At 37.3% G+C, this 24208-nt stretch overlaps 1 protein-coding gene across 1 annotated transcript; it reads right to left on the reverse strand.

Annotated features, from left to right (window-relative positions):
* Positions 1-1092: 1092 nt before the first annotated feature.
* On the reverse strand, positions 1093-16851 carry LOC145994671 (26S proteasome regulatory subunit 6A-B-like). Its single transcript, XM_083130802.1, has 9 exons — positions 16726-16851; positions 14816-15022; positions 13519-13626; positions 11372-11572; positions 8460-8562; positions 5371-5550; positions 3265-3371; positions 2334-2561; positions 1093-1340 (listed from the first exon to the last, which is right to left on the reverse strand). The coding sequence occupies exons 1-9, from the start codon at positions 16768-16770 to the stop codon at positions 1230-1232; spliced, it is 1290 nt and encodes a 429-aa protein (XP_082986928.1). The 5' UTR covers positions 16771-16851; the 3' UTR covers positions 1093-1229.
* Positions 16852-24208: the final 7357 nt, after the last annotated feature.

Genomic DNA, 24208 nt, shown 5'->3' on the forward strand with positions numbered 1-24208 from the left:
ACAGCTCAAGCGGAGTTTTCCTGTCCGAAGACTAAGCTGTTGAATGTTGCATGTTGTCTGCAACAACCATGGGCTAGATAGCAGTCACATTTTTTCCTTACTTTTCCAACAGGACTTGGAAAACAGACAGGTTGCTATCACCATGATAATCTTTCCAGTTTGCTATTTCTTTGTCCTTTTGGGAGCAGGGGAGGGAGAAGCAAAGACTAAAGTGCTGTGGTGCAACAGTGCTTTAAGAGCAAGACCTGTCAAGCAGTTTTTCGTTGGGTGACGCGTGTTTAGTACATCGAGTCCCATCAATGTTTTTTTTTCTGACTTGTGAGACCAGAGTCTGCTATTGTACATCAGGCACACACAGGAGATGTACTATGTAGAAATTATGGTATGCCAGAGACCCGGGTTTGAGTCCTGGTCGAGCCTGCATTTTTCACTGAAAATTTCTACCAGAGTCTGCTGCTATAAAAAATAATAATATAAAATATATATTATATACACTAGTGTCAAAAATTAAAGCAACAAACAGAAATCCTTTCATTGTGTATTTTTTTTTTGTTGTTGATAAATTAGCCAAGTTTAACCTGTTGCTATCGTGATTTTTTTGTTGATAAATCCTGGCAGGGGTGCCCACAGGGAGTTTTATGAAGCAGGTTGGGCCATCGAGATTTTTTTGGGGGATTTTTTCCCTTCAAATAATATAATATTCAACATTTACATCTTTTCCAAAATATATGTAAAAATGTTACGCCTTAAATGCACCATATTTAATCCATTAGATGAAAAAATGAGTGTTTAGGGCATTATCGAAGGGGTATCGAACTCCAATATATTAGGCCTTAATTGGCATGTGGGTTCTGAATCGTGGCATGGAAATTTTGGTGGTAGGATTGAGTATGAAATTTGACCCCAGGATTTCGCACCCTGATGCCATCTGAGTGTTTCTTTAATACATTTAGCATGACACTATTTTAGTCCAATGTAAATCATAAAAACGGTGTATTTTATTAAACAACTTTTTATGTTTTCAGTATTGGATATTCAAATTTTTGCATTTCCGAGAGAGGTGAAAGAATGCAAAAGATCATAACAACAAAGAACGTAAAAAAATTCAATTGTATTTGAAATTTCCATGAAAAACATAATAATTTTAAATATAAACAATATGATTTCCCTTCAACAAGCAATTGAAATTCATGGAGAATGTACTTTTGTAATTAATTTCATAGGATTAATTAGACAAAATAGAAAAAGTTTCCTTTCTTTTTAGATTGAACCTCTTGGATTCCATCCATGAAATCTTCGTGAATTACTTCCACAGCTTGTCTCCTTAGAGCAAACATACCCTGAAAGTAACAGAGTTATTTGTATGTCAATTAGAAATCAAGTTATTTTATAATATATGTATATAATATAATTAAACAATTATTCAATCAACTTTCTACATGAGGTCTGTCCAGAAAGTTTCCAAACTTTCCACTTTCAGCATTGCTTCTATTCATCAAAACATTTTTGGAATTCTTTGTTCGAGACACTGTGTGCAGTACTGGTAGAAAATTTTCCTGTACAAAGTCAATAGGCTCAATACACCTTCATAAACATTCTGTCAGAATCTCATGACAGGCAGTTTCTGAAATTTTCACATCCTGGTCCACCTCACAGACTGTTAGAATGAACGACTTCTCTAAATTTCAGTTTTGGATGTTGACAGTTCAGCCATTTTGTAATCATTTTCACCATTTGCATGTTTGAATCGAACTTAAAGTCCCATCCTTCCCAAATGCTGTTTGTAAGATTGAAATGTCCATATTTGTTGCTCAGTACAATTCATTTTAACTGCAAAACTGCCAAATTAATAATCTTTAGTGTTACTGATTTTTACAATGTAACATTGTGAGGAAAGTACACTGTTGTCAAATTGTCGAACCTTTGTAATAATTTACATATTGTGTGAGAACCAGATGGACATAAATCCAGCTTATCAAATTTAGACAAGAGAGGAAATTGTGTATTCTTAGGAATACATCTGACTATGAAAAGTCTGTAAATTTGAGATATGTGGCTCAACTCACCGCTAAGGAGAAAAGATGGAAATACATTGATCTGACTCCAAATAGAGCTCTTCAGAGAAGATATATATTAAAGACAACTAAAAATTGCATTTTTGAAGTTACTTTCCTATGGTTCTCGCACCATTGTAACCTCCCAGATTCAACTTCCTTGAAAATTCTATTTGTATAGTGTTACCACTGCTTATACTTCCTTGGAATTGTACATAAGAAATATTTCAATAATAATCAAACACTCATTGAGCTTACAATATTTCCAAATATACTCACAGCTTCCACACAAACAGCCTTGCACTGAGCACCATTGAAGTCATCCGTGCACCTTGCCAGCTCTTCAAAGTTAACATCAGGGCTGATGTTCATCTTCCGTGAGTGGATCTGCATGATTCTTGCCCGTGCTTCTTCAGTGGGGGCAGGAAATTCTATTTTGCGATCCAGCCTTCCTGAACGCAATAATGCAGGATCCAGGATGTCTACCCTATTAGTTGCTGCTATGACCTACAAACATAATATGCAGGTTTAAAATTTAGTTCTGATTTAGTTCATGTGTTCGACTAATTGTGCAACACACAACAGTTACATATTAATATACCTTGCACATACCTGCCATTACAACACACATCACTCACTCACTCACTCTCTCTCTCTCTCTCTCTCTCTCTCTCTCTCTCTCTCTCTCTCTCTCTCTCTCTCTCTCTCAATATTTTACCTTCCCACATGCCACTACTTTAAGGGCAAAATTTTTCTCTTCCAAAATGCACCAAGAGCAGCAGATACGGTAATTACATGTACAATAAAATATTGTTTATGTCATTCTTGTCCCCCCACTCCTCCATGTGTTGGAAATCTGCACTACTGTCCCATGTTATTGTTGTAGGTCAAAAACTATTTAAACAATTGACTTCATCTCTGAATTGCAAATACTATTTGAGACTTTAATTCTAAATGTGTCATGAAGGTTCTTATCCTCAATGCCAAACCTCCTCACATTTTCTGATTATGCACAGATAAGCTAAGTGTGACTTGACCTACAGTTTAAAGTGGGATCTGAACTACTATGTGGCTCCACCAGGTGTCAAGCCTGAGACTTCTTGATTGCATGACAACAACGTTACCACTACACCAGTTGGAGGCCTTCCAATAACAATATGTGTGTGTGTGTAATGCAAGCAGCATGCATTACTATTGCCTTTCCGTTTACCTTTATATTTGTATTAGAAGTGAATCCATCCAGTTGATTTAATAGTTCCAACATTGTTCGCTGAACCTCTCTATCCCCTGCCTTCTCAGAATCAAAACGTTTTGTACCTGTACACAAAGAGTATTAGTGGCAACAGACTGTAAATGCATAAATGTAAATCTAAAATCAATTAAGATTCAATGAATACATGTACTGTTAAGTAAAAAATGGGGTAAGTTTCCCAAGAATGTGAACTACCTTTAACTCTAGCATTCCCATGTTCTTATCACTTATAGATCTGGAATGACACACAACCAACCAACACTCAACAGAAAACACAGACACCCCCTCCCCTAACTTTTCTGAGAAGTCCAAGGTTTGAATGATTCCCCCCCAATGGCATTATCAAGAAGTGTATATATAGAGCAATTATTTCTATCTTAATGTTTTTGTATGTGTGGCTTGAAGGGGTCCTGGGAAAGCAGAACAAAGCGTCACAGATAGAATCAGGTGCAAGCCATTAAGAGTAGCTGTGTTAGATTATTTTGCAGTTTTATAGATGTATTCTAATTGTACATGTACAATGTGACAATTCCAAACTTTTGTAAAAGTTGAACAGATGCTAATAAATCAATTAATCAATAGTGGCCAAATTATTATGTGAAGAATTTTCATAGCTTTGGACTCTGAGGAATGATTGCAATAGAAATCATTATGTTTCTACAGGGTGACAAGAAATAACCCATACAAAGTTTGGCGTATCCTGCCAAAGAATGTAGTGTACCGTAGCCAAATAATTGTTGTGTTATTGAATTCTCCATAGTCTTTTGTAACTGTACCTGTTGTTTCGGCTTCATAACGATTACTTTCTTTGTAATTCAGAATGTCAACCAAACGGAGTGCAATTTTGGAACTGTGGCGTCAATGTGAAATTGTTAGTTTGCTGGGTGTTCCAAAAATGACACAGTTCGGCGATTCAAGGAGCTCGGCCATGAAGGCGACCATCCCGGAAGAGGAAGAAAGCCTACCGTCAACACGTCCCAGAACCGCAAGATCATCAAAAAGCGAGTTCAGCGAAATCCGAGGGTCTCCATGAGAAAAGTAGCCCGTGAGATCGGGATCAACCGCGAATCGGTGTGGCAAATGGCGAAAAAGAACCTCAACCTCAAGGCGTACAAGCTTCAAAAAGTTCAGCTTCTCACGGACGAAAACAAGCGCCTGCGACTCAACAGATGCTGCCCTCTGAAGCGCCGGGCCGCAGGTCAGCGATGGAAGCGCATTCTCTTCACAGACAAGAAGCTGTTCACCGTGGAACAGGCGCACAACCACCAAAACGACAGAACCTGGTCTGCAGAGGCTCCTGGTACCTCAGCCATCATCGAACACCGCCAAAATCCGCAGTCGGTCATGGTGAGGGGCGGAATTTGCGCAAGCGGTAAGACGCCCCTGGTTTTCGTGGATCAAGGGCTCAAAATCAACCAAGAAGTGTACCGCTGCGACATTCTCGAGAATGTTGTCCTTCCGTGGGCCCAGCAGCACTTCGGCGATACGCAATGGACATTCCAGCAAGACTCTGCTCCGGCCCACAGGGCAAAAATGACGCAAGCGTGGTGCAGAACCCATTTTCCGGACTTCATTGTATCGACAGAATGGCCACCCTACTCGATGGATCTCAACCCAATGGACTACAGTGTCTGGTCGATTTTGGAGGCCAGGGTATGTGCTAAACGCCACCACAGTTTGGAGTCGCTGAAGCAATCGCTGCGTCATGAGTGGAACCGATTGTCGCCCGAGGACCTGAGGCCCATCGCCCAAAATTTCAAAGCACGTTTGGACCTCTGTATCGCCGCCCAGGGAGGCCACTTCGAAACCGGCTGAACATCTTGTTCCTAAGGTCCCATGTCATTGTTCTTCAGTGTTGTTTTGCTCAATTGTTTCGGTTTAATAAATTTATGATCACAAACATTAGTACGGGTTATTTCTTGTCACCCTGTAGTAGAGGCTAAATTAAAGTATCCATATTAAGTGATTAGTGCAAATGACCTAAGCACTGGTGCAACTTTTAAAATTTAATATCAAGTAGCATTTAACAAATTTCCTACAGGAAATTTCTCATTAGAAACTTACCAATAGCATCAATTTCATCAATGAATATTATCGTTGGAGCCTTTTCTTTAGCCAGTGCAAAGGCATCTCTGACCAACTTTGCACCATCCCCAATGAACATTTGCACGAGTTGTGGGCCAGCAAGTTTCAGGAACGTTGACTTAGTTTGTGCAGCACAGGCCCTAGCCAGAAGTGTCTTTCCTGATGATAAATAGAGTTATGTATTAGTAAAGAAAATGTATGCATGATTCTACCAACATAGCAATTATATTTTCAAGTTCTTCACAATTATTTGTGTTACCACATTAAATTGCTGATTTGTATAATGATATTTAAAAAACATACCTTATAGTGGTGTTTTGTCATCATTCGATGTTTCGACTAACAAACGTTTAGTCTTCATTTGGTCAGGAAGCAGTAAAGATGTCTCCAGGTAAAATGACATGGTTTTAACAGGGTAAAAATGTAAGGATAAAAATTAGAAACATTGTGTCGGCATCATTTGGTGTCTGTGTTTGGGGGATCACATTTAACACCTGAGGGAGAGGGTTATGTACCTCTGTACTGCAAATCGCTACAAAGTTATAACTCATGTTGTACATTAATGAAGCAGATGAAGGTTCCTTTAGTTGTAGCATTTGCAATTTTATGTAAGATCAGTAGAATATCAGTTATTGCTGAGTGTGGGGTGTAAGGGGTGACCTTCCACGTAGTACACCCTGGACTACATTTTGCAGACAAACGAGGCTCTGGCGACTGGCCCCATGGCTAGTTTAATTCTGTGTGTTGCAGGTGCGGCTCGTGCATTATTTTCCTGGGGGTTCACCGAAGTCATGTGACAGATATTCAGTTTCCGCAAATCAACTTTCTTCGCAAAACAAAGGAATCGCACAGGGGGGGGGCTTAAAAAATTGGTACATAATTTTTTTATAGAATGAGGTTTCATAGTAGAGGTGTGCAAATAAATTTAGGGCTAAAACTAAGTACAATAAATTGTGCCTCTATGAAAGAAATTTCGGGTTTTATTAGAAAATCATAGAAATCCTCAGGATTTGTTCCAGGGATGGAAAGCAAGCTCATTTTTTTTTCCAGGGGGGACAAACGAGGCACATTTTTCCCTGTAATAGTGTTGTTTTCTCAAAAAACACTCCTTCAGTCCCTGCGACGCGTTTGTAATAATTATCATAAATTACTGTGACTGAAATGAAATTATATGTGGATAATAAATAGTTTTAGGTTGACATTAATTTTCCAGGCGGGTGTGGCCCCTTTTCCCCTTCGGATATCCATTCCTGTAATTATAAAACGACTAATCACAATTGTCCTACAGTTTTTAAAGGTAAATGGCAACCAATGGCATGTGCGTACTAGGAACCTGAGACCTTTTCATTGAAACACTACAGCTTTTTTTTCTTCTTCAAATTTGGAGTTGGTCGACCAGCACACCCATTATCTCTAATTTTCTTTCAACATAAGTTTCCGTTAATTGTATGCATTTTAGCAGTCACATCTTACCTGCGCAGACAGCAACACCTACACTGCATCAAATGACGTAACATCCTTTGGAGCATCAATACTTTGTAACAACTATCCAAGCACTTCGAAAACTTACAAACTTGAAACATTGACACCGACAGCGTTTGTCACGTCTTCCTTTCTTGTCTAAGATCGCACCATTATTTTACTGTCACATATCCGAAGTGTTTCCATGAAAAAGTCTGAATGCATGCACGAGTTATTTTAGTAATGTATTTCTTTTATTTTAATTCATCGTGCCTAATTCCAGCTTTCATTCATTTCTACTCATCCTTCTTTGCCACAATTTTGCATTTATGCCAAGAGGTTTCGCACAAAAATTATTCAACAGAGAAGATGGAATATATAACGAATGCGCTTCAAACTTGAACCTCACAGGGCAACACTGGAAGGGAGGAACCAGATGGGTCTCACTTGCACCGAGGATGGTGCCTTCTGGCTTCTGCTGTGGCTTCTGAGAGAGCACGAACTGTGCATGACCGTTGGTTGGAGATCGAGGTTCCTCAATATCCTCTTCCATGTATTTTGTCCATATAGCTACCCTGAGCTTCTGCCTGCTGCCCGAACCTTCACTATGGCAGGAGCTCTCCTGTGGGGGTTCAGCTGAGGGTCTGCATGAGGGCGGCCGACTCGCGGTTTCTCTTTCTCAGCAAAAGAATTTGCCGTATAATGGACACAAATACTTGACTTCTTGTGTAGAAATTTTAGCGAAAAATTGTCAAAAGGTAAAGACATTGTTTATTGTCCATTCTTGAGGTAATTGCCATTTTACTGGGGGTTCACTGATCCTGTGCGCTATAGGGCCAATCGCGGCCGGTGTGTTGTCCTTTGTCCTTTCGTGTGCTGAGTGCCCAACTGCCTCTCTTAACAGCCTCAGCTTTGAACCAGTCAGAATACTTTAATATTTTAGTTATGACACGACATTACAGTTGTTATTTTAGTTATGGTAAGGGGCTGGACCCCGTATAAAGTGAAAGGTGCAAAATAGCCTAAGTGGTGATGCACCCAAAATTTTAAATTCAAAATTGTTGAATGTCTATTCGTATTTTATCGGTATCAATTGGGTGGTTGATTTGGTGTTTGAAGTCCACTTTATGCACAGTAAGGCTAATCGGGACTGGACTTACAGTTTAAAGTGGGATCCGAACCATTATGTGCCTCCACCAGGTATCAAACCCGGGACCCCTTGGTTAGAAGGTGACGACGCAAGCACTGCACCATCGGGGAGGCCCTTTTTTCAGTATTGGGTACGATTTCATATTTGTCCATCCATAGTTGAACATTTTCCTCTGCTTTGATGTAAACTCATAAACCACAAGTAAATGACAAAATTTAAAATGTTCAATTATGGCATATTGCTTTGTGTAACTTCAGTTTCATTTTATTTTATTGTTATCAGTACAGAAAGCACATCAATTGTGTAATTTGAAAACTGTATATGCAGTGATATAAAACATGTTAGAGATAAGTTTGAATGTAAGCATTAAGAAAAAGTGTGGTTCAATTATTTTCAGCACATACACACAGTTAATTTTCTTGACAAATAGATTGAGTCCACACTGGACTTTACTTACCCGTACCAGGAGCTCCATACAGCAACACACCTTTTGGAGGTTGAATGTTCAAAGCCTCAAACTTGTCTTTGTGAGTTAAGGGTAGCACAACCGCTTCAATCAGCTGAAAAAAGTAATGACTAAATAAATGACGAGCTTGACCAAGATAAGAACCATGGCAAATTCACAAACTAAAGTTTACAGTCATTTACCTCCCTTGTCTCATTGCCAGAAAATTCAGCAATGTTGACTATTATATCTCCATCTTCTCTGTGTACGATTTTTCCCTTCATGATGATGTGAACACTTGACACTTAATAAAGGCAATGACGATACATTGAGGAACTCTGAATATTTTTGCAATGCAAGGGCATGGTAAACAGCTGTTTGCATCGTCCATGTTCCCTGTGTTCGCTTAAGGTTAAATATTCGATGACAGTACCATGGGGGTTTCTTTTCTTGGTCAAGCTGTATTTTAAAATGTCATCGCTATTTTGCTTCTGTTGGGGAGGGGGATACATAGTAATGATTTAGCACTCTGTCTCAGAGAAATAATAAACATATTTCTAATTGAATAAAAAAAAAAGTGTAAAATGTTCCCCTGTGCATAGCACCACGCCATGAAGGCGTATAGGGGGTGTGGGGGTAACGCCCCACACTTTCATGATCCGGTCATGAGTGGGGGTGGTGTGATCAGCATCACGCCCCTGACCGCATTTACCCCCCAGGGTTTCCCCCAGGTACCCATGTTATTCGACGCTGGGTGGGCGCCGGGGCCGCTTCCACCGTTAGAAAAGTTCCCGGATTTGAACCGGCCGGGGATCGAACCCGGGACCTTGAGCATGGTAGTCAGACGCGTTACCGACTGAGCCACCGCGGCCACCTATTGAATGTAGCAAACAATTGAAAGTTCAGCCATCTTCTTAGAGTACATTCATAATTACACAAGGACTTAAAAATTGAAATTAACAGCACAGCAAGTTTTCAGACCATGCATTTTTAGTAGGGTTACCAGACGTCCGGATTTTCCCGGACATGTCCAACATTTTAGCCTTATGTCCGGCGTCCGGGAGGAATTTGAAAAATATCATAAATGTCCTACATTTTGAGCGTCACATAATATTAATTAGGAAAATACGTAAGAGAAAAAAGTCATGCAAATTACAAGTCTATGGACTGCGCTTCCAAACTCAATAGTGAAATTTATTTTGATTCAGTCATTGCACAAAAAAAATAAAGTTTGTCCTGCTTTTAAACAAACGGGAAAACGGAAGCAATTAATGAACAAAGTCTTGGGACCACTTTCTGATAACGTCACTGTTCAATGCCTGAGCAGAATTTCTTGCCTTAGGGTCTATACTGATGGAAAAAGGTGTTGCCCATTCTTATTCAATATTCAATATAATTTGATTGTAAAGCAGGGGTATAGAGAAAAAAGTTATTCAGGGTGTCTGCCAGTCAAGAAAGTCAAGAAAAAGTAAAAAATCAACAAGTAGGCCAAGAAGTCACTAAAAAGGCAATAAATTATTCTTGTGGTCAAGACTTTTTTCTATTGATTGGTTGATTTAGTTTATTTTACTTCACTTTTTTCTGTCCCATTGGCTAATCGCGAAGATGAGGAGGAATGATGGCAAGATAAGATGGATGAATGGATAGTCATAAACATATAGGGACAACCGACACATACCCCACATAAGATTTTACTGGCTGGGAGTCCAGACGCCAAAGCCTCGCTTGTCTGCCAAACACAGTTCAGGATTCATTAATACGAAATAGCAGATCTAATTCTCTTCTTAAATTCAGCTTCAGTTTTCATCTTAACTGCTCCTTTGGTAGTGATCTTCATTAAATATATATTTATTTTCTTAATTACTAATTTCCAACTTTACCTAAGTAGGATCTAGAAAAGTCCACAAAAAGTCAAGATTTCTGGATGTATTATTTTGGTAGACACCCTGTAATTGAACTAAAAACTACCCAAGATGAAACCATTTTAAATTACAGTAATTGCTGAATATTCGTTTGCCATTACAGGTCATAATTCAAATGTTGAGAGAGTAATTTCATTACCATCAGCACAACAGACTCACGAGATAATTATTTTTTCATAAAGTCTGTAAAATGTTTGGTATTGGTCCCTATAATTTCAACGAGTTTGACTGTCCACTCTAACATCAATATATAGTTTGACTAAACCTGAAATTTTGATAAAAATTGTATCCTCTGGAAAGTACCACTTAAATCAAGTAGTAAGAGGTGCATTAATTAGTATGATTGCAAGTTTTGAAATTTTGCATTTAAAAATTTGTTGGGAAATAATTTTTTAAAAACTGAAAAGTGTCATTCTTCAACTACTTCCTAACGTGTTCTATAGAAATTTATTTTATTTATTGAGAATGTGTTCCGTCCTACATTTTGACTTAATGTCCTACATTTTGGGACACCATGTCCTACATTTCCCTTACAGCAATCTGGTAACCCTAATTTTTAGTGGACAGTGTAGTATCTTGCCTGTTGTATTTGCTTTTTCTAAGGCAAAATCCAGAGCAGTCTTCTAATTACGTGTATTAATTAAAGTTGCAAATGATCCATTCAAGTTCTTCATCGAACATTAGGATGCATAGATTATGCATTATCAGTATCAGTAAATTTTTATCCATACTTTATCAGTATCAGCAAAAATTGCATATCAGTCCATCCAAACTTGAAATCCTACTAACGGAAAAGTTTTGGACACTTTTAATTTTTTATGAAGCTAAAAAAATGTAATCCTGTAATAGCTTTACTCAAGTAATTGTTGCTTTTCAATTAATTCCTACTCTTAGTCCATTTGACAAGCCTCTTTAAACATTTCCAACAAAATGGAGTATTGAAGCTTGATTATTGCTGACAGCCCCAATAACAAGATTTTTCTCTCAAAATCAATACATTACCTCTTGAATTTGCTTGTCCAAACCACCAATATCAGAGTACTGTTCCTGTGGACGTTCATCTAGTTCCATTGCCTTCACTCGGGCATCGTATTCAGCTGGAAGAGTGTCCAACACCAGAAAAGAATCTTTGTTCACTCCAATCAGATCACCTGGTCTTATTTTATCAGGATCAACTAACCCAATCACAGGAAGGAAATAAGTCTGTAAAAGATATTTTCCAGGAACAATCACATTTTATTGTACTTTATTAGTATTACAAATGAAGATTTGTCGTGTCCTTTTAAATTATGTATGTGTTTGCCAATATATTAACCTAAAAGTAGGTTAAGGTGCCAAATACTTGTCAACTACTAACTTATCTCCATTTGAGTAAGAGCCTTTTTGCATGTCAGTGTCCCTCCATCATCATATTTATGTAATTAATTCACCAATTGACAGCATGGAAAATAGTAATTGTTGCTTACTACATGAAAGATAATAAATGTGTATGGGTTCATTTCTTATATATTTTCTCTAACATGAATTTTTGCTCTTTATTGATGATTTCTTACAATTTTTTAAAAATTACAATGATGTGAATGAATGCTAATTACATGAAAAGACAAACAGGAGATTCAAACCAAGAACCTTTAATGGAAAGGACACTGGACATGGTGCAACAACACTTGGGGAACCAATAGTGAAGGGAAGAAATAAAAATATAAATCACTGGTACTTGGATTTCATATTTTCCCTCATTATGCATTTAACTGCCTTGGTTGCAGCATAACAAAACATTAGAATTATTTGCCGTATTTCACATGTTCCCACTTTTTAAGTTCTTTAGCCATAGGTCACTGCAGAAGTTCCACTGGAGTTATCACAATGACAATAACACTCAAAAACTGTCTAAAACATAGGCGTAGCTAGAACTTTATATTTGGGTGTGCACAAATTTAAAAAAATGAGGTCTTGTACCTTTTTAATAGCATATATTGCAACACAATCACTTGGCTCTTTAACTGCACTGATGTTTGTAAAGGAATATAAATTCACTAAATGACAGTGTTGAAAATTTCTGAATATATGTAGTAGAAAAAATCAAATTGCATAGAAATTACACACACACAAAATGTTCATAAATGTTACAAACAAATACATCAAAATACACATCTATAACAAGAGACGTCTGTAAAGAAGTATAATGTTCTTAAACTCATCAATAACTTCATTTACATCAATAGACGAAGCTTTTTGCTGTTCCACAAATAGCAAGAGCAGGGCTTCCAATCTATTCTGCTTCTGAGTTGCTCTTAATTTAGTTTTAACTTGGATAAGCTTGGAGAAAGCTCTCTCACAAGTGCAGCTTGTGACAGGTATAGAAGAAGGGCGCTGCAGTACAGAGTAGAATGCAGTAAATATCTTCTCTCTCCAATGACATAAAGAATCGAAAAACTACACACACTCGTTTCATCAGCGATAATGCACACGTTTGTACCAAGTAATGACATTTTCAACTTCTTACAAACTGCCGCTTATTTTCTCTCTTATTGAAATATCTGTCTTTAATTCTCTTTCATAAAGCAGCCCATTAGGGTGTGCCTAGGCACACCCGGCACACCCCGTAGCTACGCCTATGGTCTAAAATCGTTCAATATGTAAAGAACAACAAAATTTCAAACTTGCCAAACTATGTGAAAATAAAAGAACTAACAATAATCCTTATTTTTATTTGGTTACTACTATTTAGAGCTTCCATGTAGCCCAATGGTTAGCACTTATAGCTTTGGTGCAAGTGGTCCCACATTAAATCCCCAGTGCTGTTGACAATGTTGACCATGATTATTTTTAACTAATTCATAATATGTAGTTGATTTTTAGTAAAAGAACAAAATCTACAAATATGTTCCACTTGCTTTGTAAAACAATTGTGCCTTTTGTTTATTTTTACCTTCATTGTACATAAACTCATGATGAAAAATTTCACTTCTAATCACCCTCAATCTGATTGTGCAAAAGACAAACTCTCATAAAAGTGTAATTATGAATAATACCCAAATGATTTCATTCTGTATATTTTCTACAAGAAAAAAGTCATTTCAGAGACAGTCAATTGAGCATATTTTGCTATTTATGTTCCTCATAATTCATTTATTAATTGAACTGACCTGCCTTGTTGAAGTTTTAATTACAGCACTTTTCCCTTCTCTTTGGCTGTCAAGGTCCATGGTAGCTCCACTCTCTTCCTCAGTGTCTTCATGTTCCAACTGGAGCACCTACAAATGAAAATATTGTGATGTTAGGCATGTACTTAGGAAAATGTTTCTCGCACTCAGACTCTAATCAAATGTCTTACTTGTAATAACAATTGTAAATTTTATTATTACAATAATAACCCGGGGTGCAACAGCCTGTGAGGGCAAGGGCCTACCTACCGACTGCCAAGTTGGGAGATCATCCTACCAATTACAGGGTGATGTGTGGGCAGCACGAGGAACCCCCTGTCATTGTTGTAGGTTTTCATGACGGGGTTATGCTCTCATTCAAAGCTTCCCAATTTCCGCATGAAGGTGGATGGCTACCGGTCCCATACACAGGCCGAAATCTCAGTCTAAGAAAAAGTAGTTACGCTTCGACCCAGGCTTGAACCTGTGGGTGCCCCATAGCCAGAGCCCAAAGCATGACGCCTTAGACTGCACGTCCACAGTGCTGGACAAATTTTATTATTATTACATACATACATACACACACACACACACACACACACACACACACAGATATATATATAGCATGAAGATTTCATATATATATATATATAAACAGTATAAAACGTACTTAAGTACTAAAAGCATTATATTTTAAAAAAAATTAACACTGAAGGAAGCTAGACACTGTCGACATCTTCAATGTTTCAAATGAAACCAGTCCTTTGTAGCACTGACAGAGGCAATTCAACGCAGTAAAACACTGGCAGCAAAAACCATGCGAAACCATGGCTTGCTTAGGAGCCTAGTTAGTACGGAAGAGGCATATGCCAGAGATCAAGGTTCGTGGCCTGGTTGAATGTGCATTCTTTGCTAAAATTTCTACATAGTTTCTGTGTGTGCAAATTGTAAGGTCAAGAATTAACATTTCCGGAGGGTGGAGGGGGAAGACTTTTAAATCATGCCCCATTCTCAGTGACTCAAAGTCATTATGACAAAATCTGCAATGAACCAAACTATAATGTTATATAAATGTGGCATGGAGCAAACCAAATAACCAAACTAGAAAGAATGAACTGAATCTAATAGTGTGCCCTCACCATACAGAAATTGAAAGGCTATTGTTTCAACAGAGTAGATCCAACCACATTTATGGGACTGATGAGAATTAAGAGAGAGAGAGAGAGAGAGAGAGGTGTATGAAACTAATTAATGAATGTTTCTTTGCAATTTTGAATATATGTCTTACAGACGAACTTACCTCAACTATATTGGCTACCAAGTAAGGCAGTGTTTTGTTGATTTTTAATTTTGCAATATTCTCATTAGTCTTGTCACCTTTCTCCTGAATTTCATGAGCTATACGTGCCATATCACCTTTCATATATTGTATCTGATTACTTAGTGCTCGTGTTCGAGTAATAATCTCATCTGTGGTCATTGTGAGAATTTCTTGTTCAACAGCATCCTGAAATAAAAAGACGACAATAAGCTTATTACAAAATATGTACTGTATGGAACAGTACAAAATGTTGAGTTTTAAGTCGTCTTTCTGCAAAGATAAGCTAATTTGAACTTGATGCATGAGGTGTGTATCTAGCACATCCATGTAAACATTAATTATGAATACCTCATTTTTCCATTTCATGTGATTCTAAAGAGAGTAACACATATATTGGACATTTTATTTGCTTCACATGCAGAAACATGTAGTGAGAGGGTGTCCATTACTGAAGCACTAACTGTGAAAAATTTTCAAAGATGGTCACCTCAATGTCCATCATACAAGCATTGAAAAATACAGCCTTTTTAGTAATGGACACAGGGTGACCACCTGGCAAAATCCCAAGTAACCAAAATTGCTGAAAATGGGGGTACTTTAGTATTATATTGACTACCTGGTTATGTTAGGTTAGGAGTATTAGCCCCAGTTTCAGGATCGACACAATCATGTTTTACAAGGGGTTTTGACCTAACCTAACCTAACCAGGGAGTCTGTATAATACTAAAGTACCAAAACCTAAGTACCTAAGAACATACAGTTGGGCAATGGTAATATAGGTTGTGGTTCCAACGTTGGCCCAACGTGTGGTTCTTACATTGGGCCAATGTGGTTTTTACGTCGGGCCAATGTATGGTTGGTTTTATGTTGGCCCAATGTACTGAAAACTAAAGAATGGATAGGTTTGTGTTCTGATATATACATAATTTATTGTAAGGCTAAATGTAAATGATAGTACAAATAATTTATGAAAATGAAAATACAGCACTTTTTCAGTCACGTGGTATCATTGTTTTGAAGGCATCGTACCTTCAAGTGATAGCACAAAACTTTCTACAGTTTAAGGAAGTTGTTTGTACGTGACTGTAAATTCTTCCAGTGTCAATATGTCCATTATTTCAAATATTGTTTAATATGTGTAAAATGGAAGATAAATTGTCTTGTAGGCAATGCTTAGCACTTGTACATAAGTTACCAGCAAGTGTCAACAAGTCCATTACTTGTAAAGTGTTCTTCAAATGCTTCATAACGGAGCACTTGGGAATTCTTCTGCAAAAGAAACTTAAATTACATTTTTCACCAAGAAAGGAATGTAATTTTAAATTAAGTGTCGATTACTGAAGCAGCGGGTGACTAGATCAAATTCATTGGTGTCCATTACTAGCTCATTATGCACTTCAGTGTAATATGTTCCCAAACACTTAAACAGCCTGTTCACTACCATAATAACTCATATGTTTTTATAGAGCATAGTCTTTTACATCAAAAAATATATAAGAGGTAAGTGAAATGCTAAATAATAATTTCTTATAGATATTAACAATAATAAATTTGTCTTCCATGTCCATTACTAGATCATTTACCCTATCCTGTTTTTGCAACTACCCCTGCCTGATAATCTAGCTTTATCGAGTTTGTCTGGTCAGCTGTAATAATAATAGTAAAATGATGAACCATATAATTAATCCATCAAATTTATTAGTTAACATAAAACTCTGGGGCTTAATATAAAACATGATAAATGATGTGGATACAGCACACAAATAAATTCACCACCTCTTTTACAATTTGTTGATATTATTCTCATGCCATTGATATCACAACATGTTGAAAAACCTGTTAATATTCATATTTTTTTGCTGAATGCATAATTTGTTTCTATTAGTTACCTCTGGGTTCCAAATGCTTTGGTCTTCCAAATGGACTGATGCCATATTTTGGTTTTGTTTTGCTTGATAACACCACAAAAACTCTAAAAATCTATATCACTCTCCACATGGCCAGCAATAGTTATTAGGTGAGAAAACATATGAGAAACATGTTTTAAAATTTGCAACAATAACTTTTGACACTAGATGGCTCCGATGTCATAGAGTCAGCATTCAGTTGTTCATAAAAATTAAAAGACAACTAATCAGTGGTGGTGTGGGAAAACCCTCTACTAGAAGTTTTCTCGTCATCACAAATAATTATTGTTATTCATAATAATGTACTACACAAGATCTTATTTGGTATTCAGTGGTGTGTGTGTATATACACACTATTGCTTAGGTGCTTCATATGCATGCAGTTTAAGCACTAAACTGTTATTGTTAATTTAACCTTAGAAATATAAGGTTAATAATATAATAAAATCAATCACACCCAAAACCACACAAAAAACAATATTTTCTGCTCTCTTGATATTCTTTCCCTGATCATATATAACTTTTGACTTCACACATTGTACTGTTTTTTTCTTTATTCTTCAGTAATTTATTAATTGATTTTCTCTTCATATTATAATGTTATTTTCCTATCCAATATCAGGGTACATTTTTTTTGGATGTCAAATTTTCCACTTTTTCTTCTATTGGGCTCTCTACGAAAAATAATAAATTTTTCAATAAAACGAACTTGGTACTCTATAGAAAAGGAATAACGATGTCTGCTTTTTAAAAAATGGAATATAGTGGTTATTAAGATATCATAAACTTGCGTTAACAAAAAGTATCCAATATTTGAGCATGTTACCTTATATTTCCATGGATCTGGAAGGCTGGTTGTTGTTTTTTGAAGTTTAAATGTCAAAATTGATGATTACTCTTTCTAAGGCAAAACTTTACAGAGCATTCTAATCCACTCCTGTAGGGTGATTTGAGGACTGAATTAAGGAAAATCCTCTCCCCCTCTGATTGATATTTCTTAGATCCTACATTTACATTTCAAAAAAATTTACCGCAATTACCCTCAGTGAAAAATTTTCAACTATCTGGAAAAGGAAGATTGTAAAAGTAAATTACTAAATATTTAAATATATATAAGGCAATGCATTTGTTACTATATATATATATATATATATATATATATATATATATATATATATATATATATATCAGGCGCGGTTGGCCCTATAGCGCACAGGATCAGTGAACCCCCAGTAATATACGATAATCACCTCGAGAATGAACAATGAACAATGTCTTTAAATTTTCACATTATTTCGCTAAAAATTCTACACAATAAGTCATGTATTTGTGCCCGTAACACGGCGAACTCTCTTGCTGAGAAGAAGAAACCGCGAATCGGCCGCCATGATACAGACCCTCAGTTGAACCCCCACAGGACAGCTCGTGCCATTGTGAAAGCTTCGTGCGGGAGCAGAAGCGCGAGTAGGGTATAGGACAAAATACATGGGAGATGAGATTTGCAGAACCTATGTTCAACCCAACGGTCATGCGCAGTTCGTTCTCTCGCAGAAGGCGCGGGACAAGGCTCCTTTCTCGCTGCTTCCTCCCTTCCAGTGTTGCTGCGTGCGGTTCAAGTTTGAAGCGCACACATTACATATTCAATCTTCTCTTGTATCATTTTTGCACCGAACTTCTTGGAATAAATGCAAGATTGTGTCAGAGATGGATGAGTGGAAACAAATAGAAGCTGGAATTAGATGCGATGAATTAAAATAAAGGAGATACATTACCAAAATACCTTGTGCATGCATTCAGAGGTTTTTCCTTAAAGGTGGAAACACTTCGGGTTCGCGAAAGAGAAAGAATGGCGCGAAGACGTGACTCGCTGTCGCTCGGTGTCAAAGTCTCAAGTTTTTTAGTTTTTGAAGTGCTTGGATACTTGTTGGAAAGTATTAAGTGATGCTGCGAGTGAAACGAGGGATGGACTTTAGCTAGGTTATGTCATTTGATGCAGTGTAGGCGTTGCTGTCCGCGCAGGTAAGAAATGACCGATAGAAATGCACATAATTAACGTAAACAAACTTCCTTGTCCACTGAAAAAAAGCGTGTGCTGGTCGACCAGCCCCAAATTTGAACAAACCTGTCGCGTATAAATGAAAGGGTCTCAGGTTCGATTTCTAGTATGCGCATGCCATTAGTTGCCATTTCCCTTTAACAAATGTAGGACCAGTTCTGATTAGTCAGCATGGACGTCCGGAAGGGGAAAAGGGGGCCGCCCCCCCATGGAAATTGAATGTAAACCAAAAATTATATATTACACGCATATAATTTAATTTCAGTCACAGTAATTTTTGGTAATTATTATAAAAGCGTTGCAGTAACTTTAGACTGAAGGAGTGTTTTTTGCTCCTCGTGGGGAAAAAATATATTACTTGCCCCTACTTGAGGATGTCCATGATATTCCAACAAAACTCAACTTTTTTCATAAAGGCACAATTTATTGTAGTTTCAGTCCTAAATTTATTCGCACACCCCTACAACAAAACCTTATACTCCCAGATAAAAAGAATTCTTGACAAAGCTTTTAAACCCTCCCCCATCCTTTTGTTGGGCGAAGGAAGTATATTTTGCGGAAAGTGAATATATGTCACATCACTTCAGTGAACCCCCGGGTAAATAATGCACGAGCGGCGCCTGATATATATATATATATATATATATATATATATATATATATATATTAACAATATCAAACACAAGTATTATACTACTTGTATGACGTTCTAGGTTTTTTTCTAGAAATAACCTCGGTCAACCTTTGAACGACTCTTGTATGCGCTTTTTTATTATTATTATTATTATTATTATTATTATTATTATTATTATTATTATTATTATTTCCTAGTAAAGTTTATTTGAAGTTAAAGCTAATTGCTTATCTTCGTTCTCAAAACCCCCAGAACTTTTGTAGGGGAAAATCCTCCCTGTCACCCCAGGATTTTGCACCCTGGATACGTGCCCCTTCCACAAAATCCGCCAATGATTGTTGCTTTCTACTGTGGGAGATCAATCGTTATATATACACCATAGCTCTTGTCTCGTCTTACGGCGGGCGCCCTACATGCTGGCAAGATAAGTGTGGAGCGGAGAATACGCAGCAGACGCGGGAGGAGGTGCACTGGATTGGTTGCTTCCCCGCTCTCCACTTTTCTTGTCAGCATGTAAGCCGCGCGTCAGGCTAAGTTTGCAGCAGGTTTTATGTATCAATCCGCGCGAGAACTGAGCTCAGAATCTTCCGTGCCAGTCTTTCCTCAACCGCCGAGCTGCTTACATCGCAGACACTGAGAAAATCCACAGTATTGCCAACCGCACAACACAAAACCCCGCATGCATGTCAAGTGGAATGTATTTTTGCTTCTCTTTGTCTCCTGAAACATAAAATTTTAAAAGTACTTTCTGCGCATATATTATTTAATAAATGTGTCATTACTTAATATAAGAGCGAAATAACTTCTAAACATGAGAGCATGTGTGTATATTTCGAGCACGCAAAACGAAAAATAAACGGAGATAAAAGTAAACAACAATAGGCCCCTCTTGAATTTAATGACAAATTATTGTTTTTGGTTTAGAAAGAAATACATTTATGAAAAACGTGGTTGCTTCGTCCGCAATACACCCGTCCCTGTAAGACACACGCACGCAATTCAAGTTATACCAGTAGTGTAATTGGGCCGTTTCAAAGTCGTACTTAGTAGGTATTCTTTTTTTTTATCAATTGAATATCATTTTTTGACATATTTTGACAATTTTTTGTCGATGTTTTAGCGTTTGACGATTTTTCAGTGCAATTTTCACCGCATCTCATTTTTTTCCCACTCGTACTTGGTAGGTATGCATTTGTAGCCTCTTTTTTATCAATTGAAAATCAGTTTTTGACATATTTTGACAAATTTTTGTCGATGTTTTAGCGTTTAGCGATGTTTTTGTAAAATTTCCTATTTTTCCCTTTTTTCCCACTCGTACTTGGCACGAATGCCACGATCTTACGTGATATAACTTAACCTATTCATTTTTTTTTTCGTGCTAAACTACACGAGAGCCTCTATGTGCTTTGACCTACTTTAGAGTAGAACCATAAAGACAGAGCTGCAACCGAAAGTGAGGCTCGAAGTGAGGCTCGGTGAGGCTCGACTTAATAGTTTGCTCTTGTAAGACATAAGCCTTATTTTCTCGCAGTGTTGCCAACAATTTACTCGAAATAAAATCACCAAGGTTTTTTTTCTTGGTCTAACCTATGTTATTGAACTGCGTCGTCACGTCCAAACCTGCATGACTTCCGAACACTATTGGTTTTATTCATATTTTTTCTTACGTACAGGTGTATATGAAGAATCCCCAAACAGATTTTTCCTAAGTCTTACTGTTTCTAAGATAACCCCACTTCCGGTTGCCATTTTGGATTTCCGAGCATAGGTTCTATTCATACTTTTTCTCACGTATAGGTGTACATGATGAATCACCAAACAGATTTTTCCTAAGTCTTACCGTTTCCAAGATAACCCCACTTCCGGTCGCCATTTTGGATTTCCGAACATAGGTTCTATTCATATTTTACTTACATATAGGTGTACGTGATGAATCCGCAAACAGATTTTTTCTAAGTCTTACCGTTTCAAAGATAACCCCACTTCCGGTCGCCATTTTGGATTTCCGAGCATAGGTTCTATTCATATTTTACTTACATATAGGCGTACATGACGAATCCGCAAACAGATTTTTCCTAAGTCTCACCGTTTCCAAGATAACTAGTAGTCCAATTAAGCCGGTTCACAAACCGAAAATGAGGCTCGGTGAGGCTCGCCAAACCTCAAAAACTCACTTTCTCTCCATGTTCTGCGTCTTATTTATTGCGCTGACGATGTTTCACAGCGTAGAAAACAGCACCAAAACATCAAAAACTCACTTTGATTATTTGGAGCTCACCAAAACCTCAAAAAACTTATTTTTATTAATTGAGGTTCACCAAACCTCAAAAACTCTTATTTTCTCTCCATGTTCAGCGTTTTTATTTGTTGCGCTGACACAACGTGATGAGTAAATAATACAGTTTCTCATCCTTGAAGGATGAATGCATTTTATTGTAATTTTCCAAGTCTTGGTCAAATGTTTGTATATCGTGACCTTTGTAAACCTCTCTCTCGGGAACGATGTGCCACACACACACGCGCGTGCCTATATTGTGACGCAAACAAACAAACAAATAATATTTTTTTTAAGATTCCTGGCCCCTAACCCCACTTCCGGTCGCCATTTTGGATTTCCGAGCATAGGTTCTATTCATATTTTACTTACATATAGGCGTACGTGATGAATCAGCAAACAGATTTGTTCTAAGTCTTACCGTTTCCAAGATAACCCCACTTCCGGTTGCCATTTTGGATTTCCGATCATAGCTTCTATTCATATTTTTTCTCACATATAGGTGTACACGATGAATCACCAAACAGATTTTTCCTAAGTCTTACTGTTTCCAAGATAACCCCACTTCCGGTCGCTATTTTGAATTTCCGAACATAGGTTCTATTTATATTTTACTTACATATAGGCGTTCGTGGTTAATCAGCAAACAGATTTTTCCTAAGTCTTACTGTTTCTAAGATAATCCTACTTCCGGTCGCCATTTTGGATTTCCGAACATAGGTTCTATTCACATTTTACTCACGTATAGGCGTACGTGATGAATCCGCAAACAGATTTTTCCTAAGTCATGAATTTGAGGGTTCTATGACAACCTATATTAATTCTCGTAAGAGAACAGAAAACACAAAAAAAAAAAACAATACTGTGGTCACTACAACAAATAGTCTTCTTCAACCCCTATCCAACAAACCAAAAAAAAATCATCATCCTAACTAGAACCATGTAACTAACATTGTGATGACTCATATTAAGTACTTCTTAATTGTATTACTTATAAGTTTATACTATTGCACAACGTTTTTGCAACAAGTTATTACGTAACATTGTGATGACTCATATCTAATGCTCTTCGTTGTATTAACTATAAGGGAGTAAACTATTACACAACATGTTGCAACAAGTTATGACGTAATGTGATGAGTCATATCTAACGTGGCGTCTTCTGATTGGTTAATTATTACAGGTGTTTTCAATACGGTCCGCGCTTTTATTATATAAGACGGCATACACTGCAGATCAGTCAGTCTCGTGAGAGCAGCCGAAGAGTACGGACGTCCTGTTGCAGCGCTTCTTGTTTTTGTAAAAAAAATAGGTATTTAACTTTTTTTGAAGCTACATACCATCTATTATTTCAAGTTCAAAGGTGTTTCACGTGGTTTTTCATAGTAATTTCGACCAGATTGAATTTTGACGTGATCGTGTATTTTCTATTTCACCTCAAAAAATTCTATATAAATAACATACCTGAAAATTGTATCGCTATATACTAGACTTTTTGATTTCTGTGATTTTCGAAAAAGCAATGGCATCCACCACCAGTTTCAATCGTAAAAATGATAAAACTGAATGTGTTACTTGTGGGAAGCTAATCTCAAGGAACAATTTATCGGTACACAGGGCAAGATGTAGCGAAACAGGTTCGAGAATTAATTGTTCGTCATCTTCTAAGTCTTGTGCTCGATGCGGAAAGATGATCAGCATTACAAATTTAAGTAAACACCTCAAAATTTGCAAACCATCGACCGAACAAGGAACATTGAAAAGAAAAATCGATGATCCAGGAACCGAAGCTTCTACTTCCAAGCAAATTAAATTATCCAATGAACGCAAACCAATTAGATCTGCTTTCAACGACCAACTCCAGGATTTTTCAATTAAGTCAGAACCAGGCCGTGACATTCTAAGTTTCTTGGACGAAACGAAAACATCTGTACTAAATATTTTGAAAGATAAACTTGAAAACAACTCTATAAAAGTATACGTTGTTCTGTTTTCCGAATACGAGAAAGTCGATGGCACAACGAGTATTTTTTATCATTGTACAAAAAACCAGACACTTTATTTTGCTGACGTCGAAAATTTGGACAACTTCTATTATAAAGTTTCCAACGAGCTGGTTAAGAAACATGACGATTTCGAGGCTAAAGGGTCGGGATGGTCTCTATGTGGAAGTCCTCACACGTTAACCGTTTACGTGAACCGATTCTCGCCTCTTCGCGCTTCCAGCTATGTTCCTCTTCCACCGAACATTCAACACAAGAGGGCTGTGTTAAATATACAGAACAGCGATAACAAGTGTTTTCTCTGGTGTGTGTTGGCTGCACTGCATCCTGTTCATTGCAAAAATAATCCAGAACGGATTTATCATTACAAGCAATACGAGTCCGAATTTGAAAGTGTAATGTCTGACATCGAATACCCGGTGACATTGTCGGATATAACAAAGTTCGAAAATCGTGCAGGAAAACGCATCGCTATTAATGTATATTCTTTTACGTCA

Source organism: Lepisma saccharinum, chromosome 11 (assembly GCF_977018435.1).
Source record: "Lepisma saccharinum chromosome 11, izLepSacc3.1, whole genome shotgun sequence".
Taxonomy (NCBI): Eukaryota; Metazoa; Arthropoda; class Insecta; order Zygentoma; family Lepismatidae; genus Lepisma; species Lepisma saccharinum.

Excerpts from the sequence above, each read along its gene's own strand:
- LOC145994671 (XM_083130802.1), bottom strand. The coding sequence starts at position 16,770 with ATGGCATCAGTCCATTTGGAAGACCAAAGCATTTGGAACCCAGAG. Across the intron at positions 15,023-16,725 it reads AAAGCATTTGGAACCCAGAG|GATGCTGTTGAACAAGAAAT; the intron begins GTAACTAATAGA and ends TTTTTATTTCAG. Across the intron at positions 2,562-3,264 it reads CTTCTAATACAAATATAAAG|GTCATAGCAGCAACTAATAG; the intron begins GTAAACGGAAAG and ends TTATGTTTGTAG.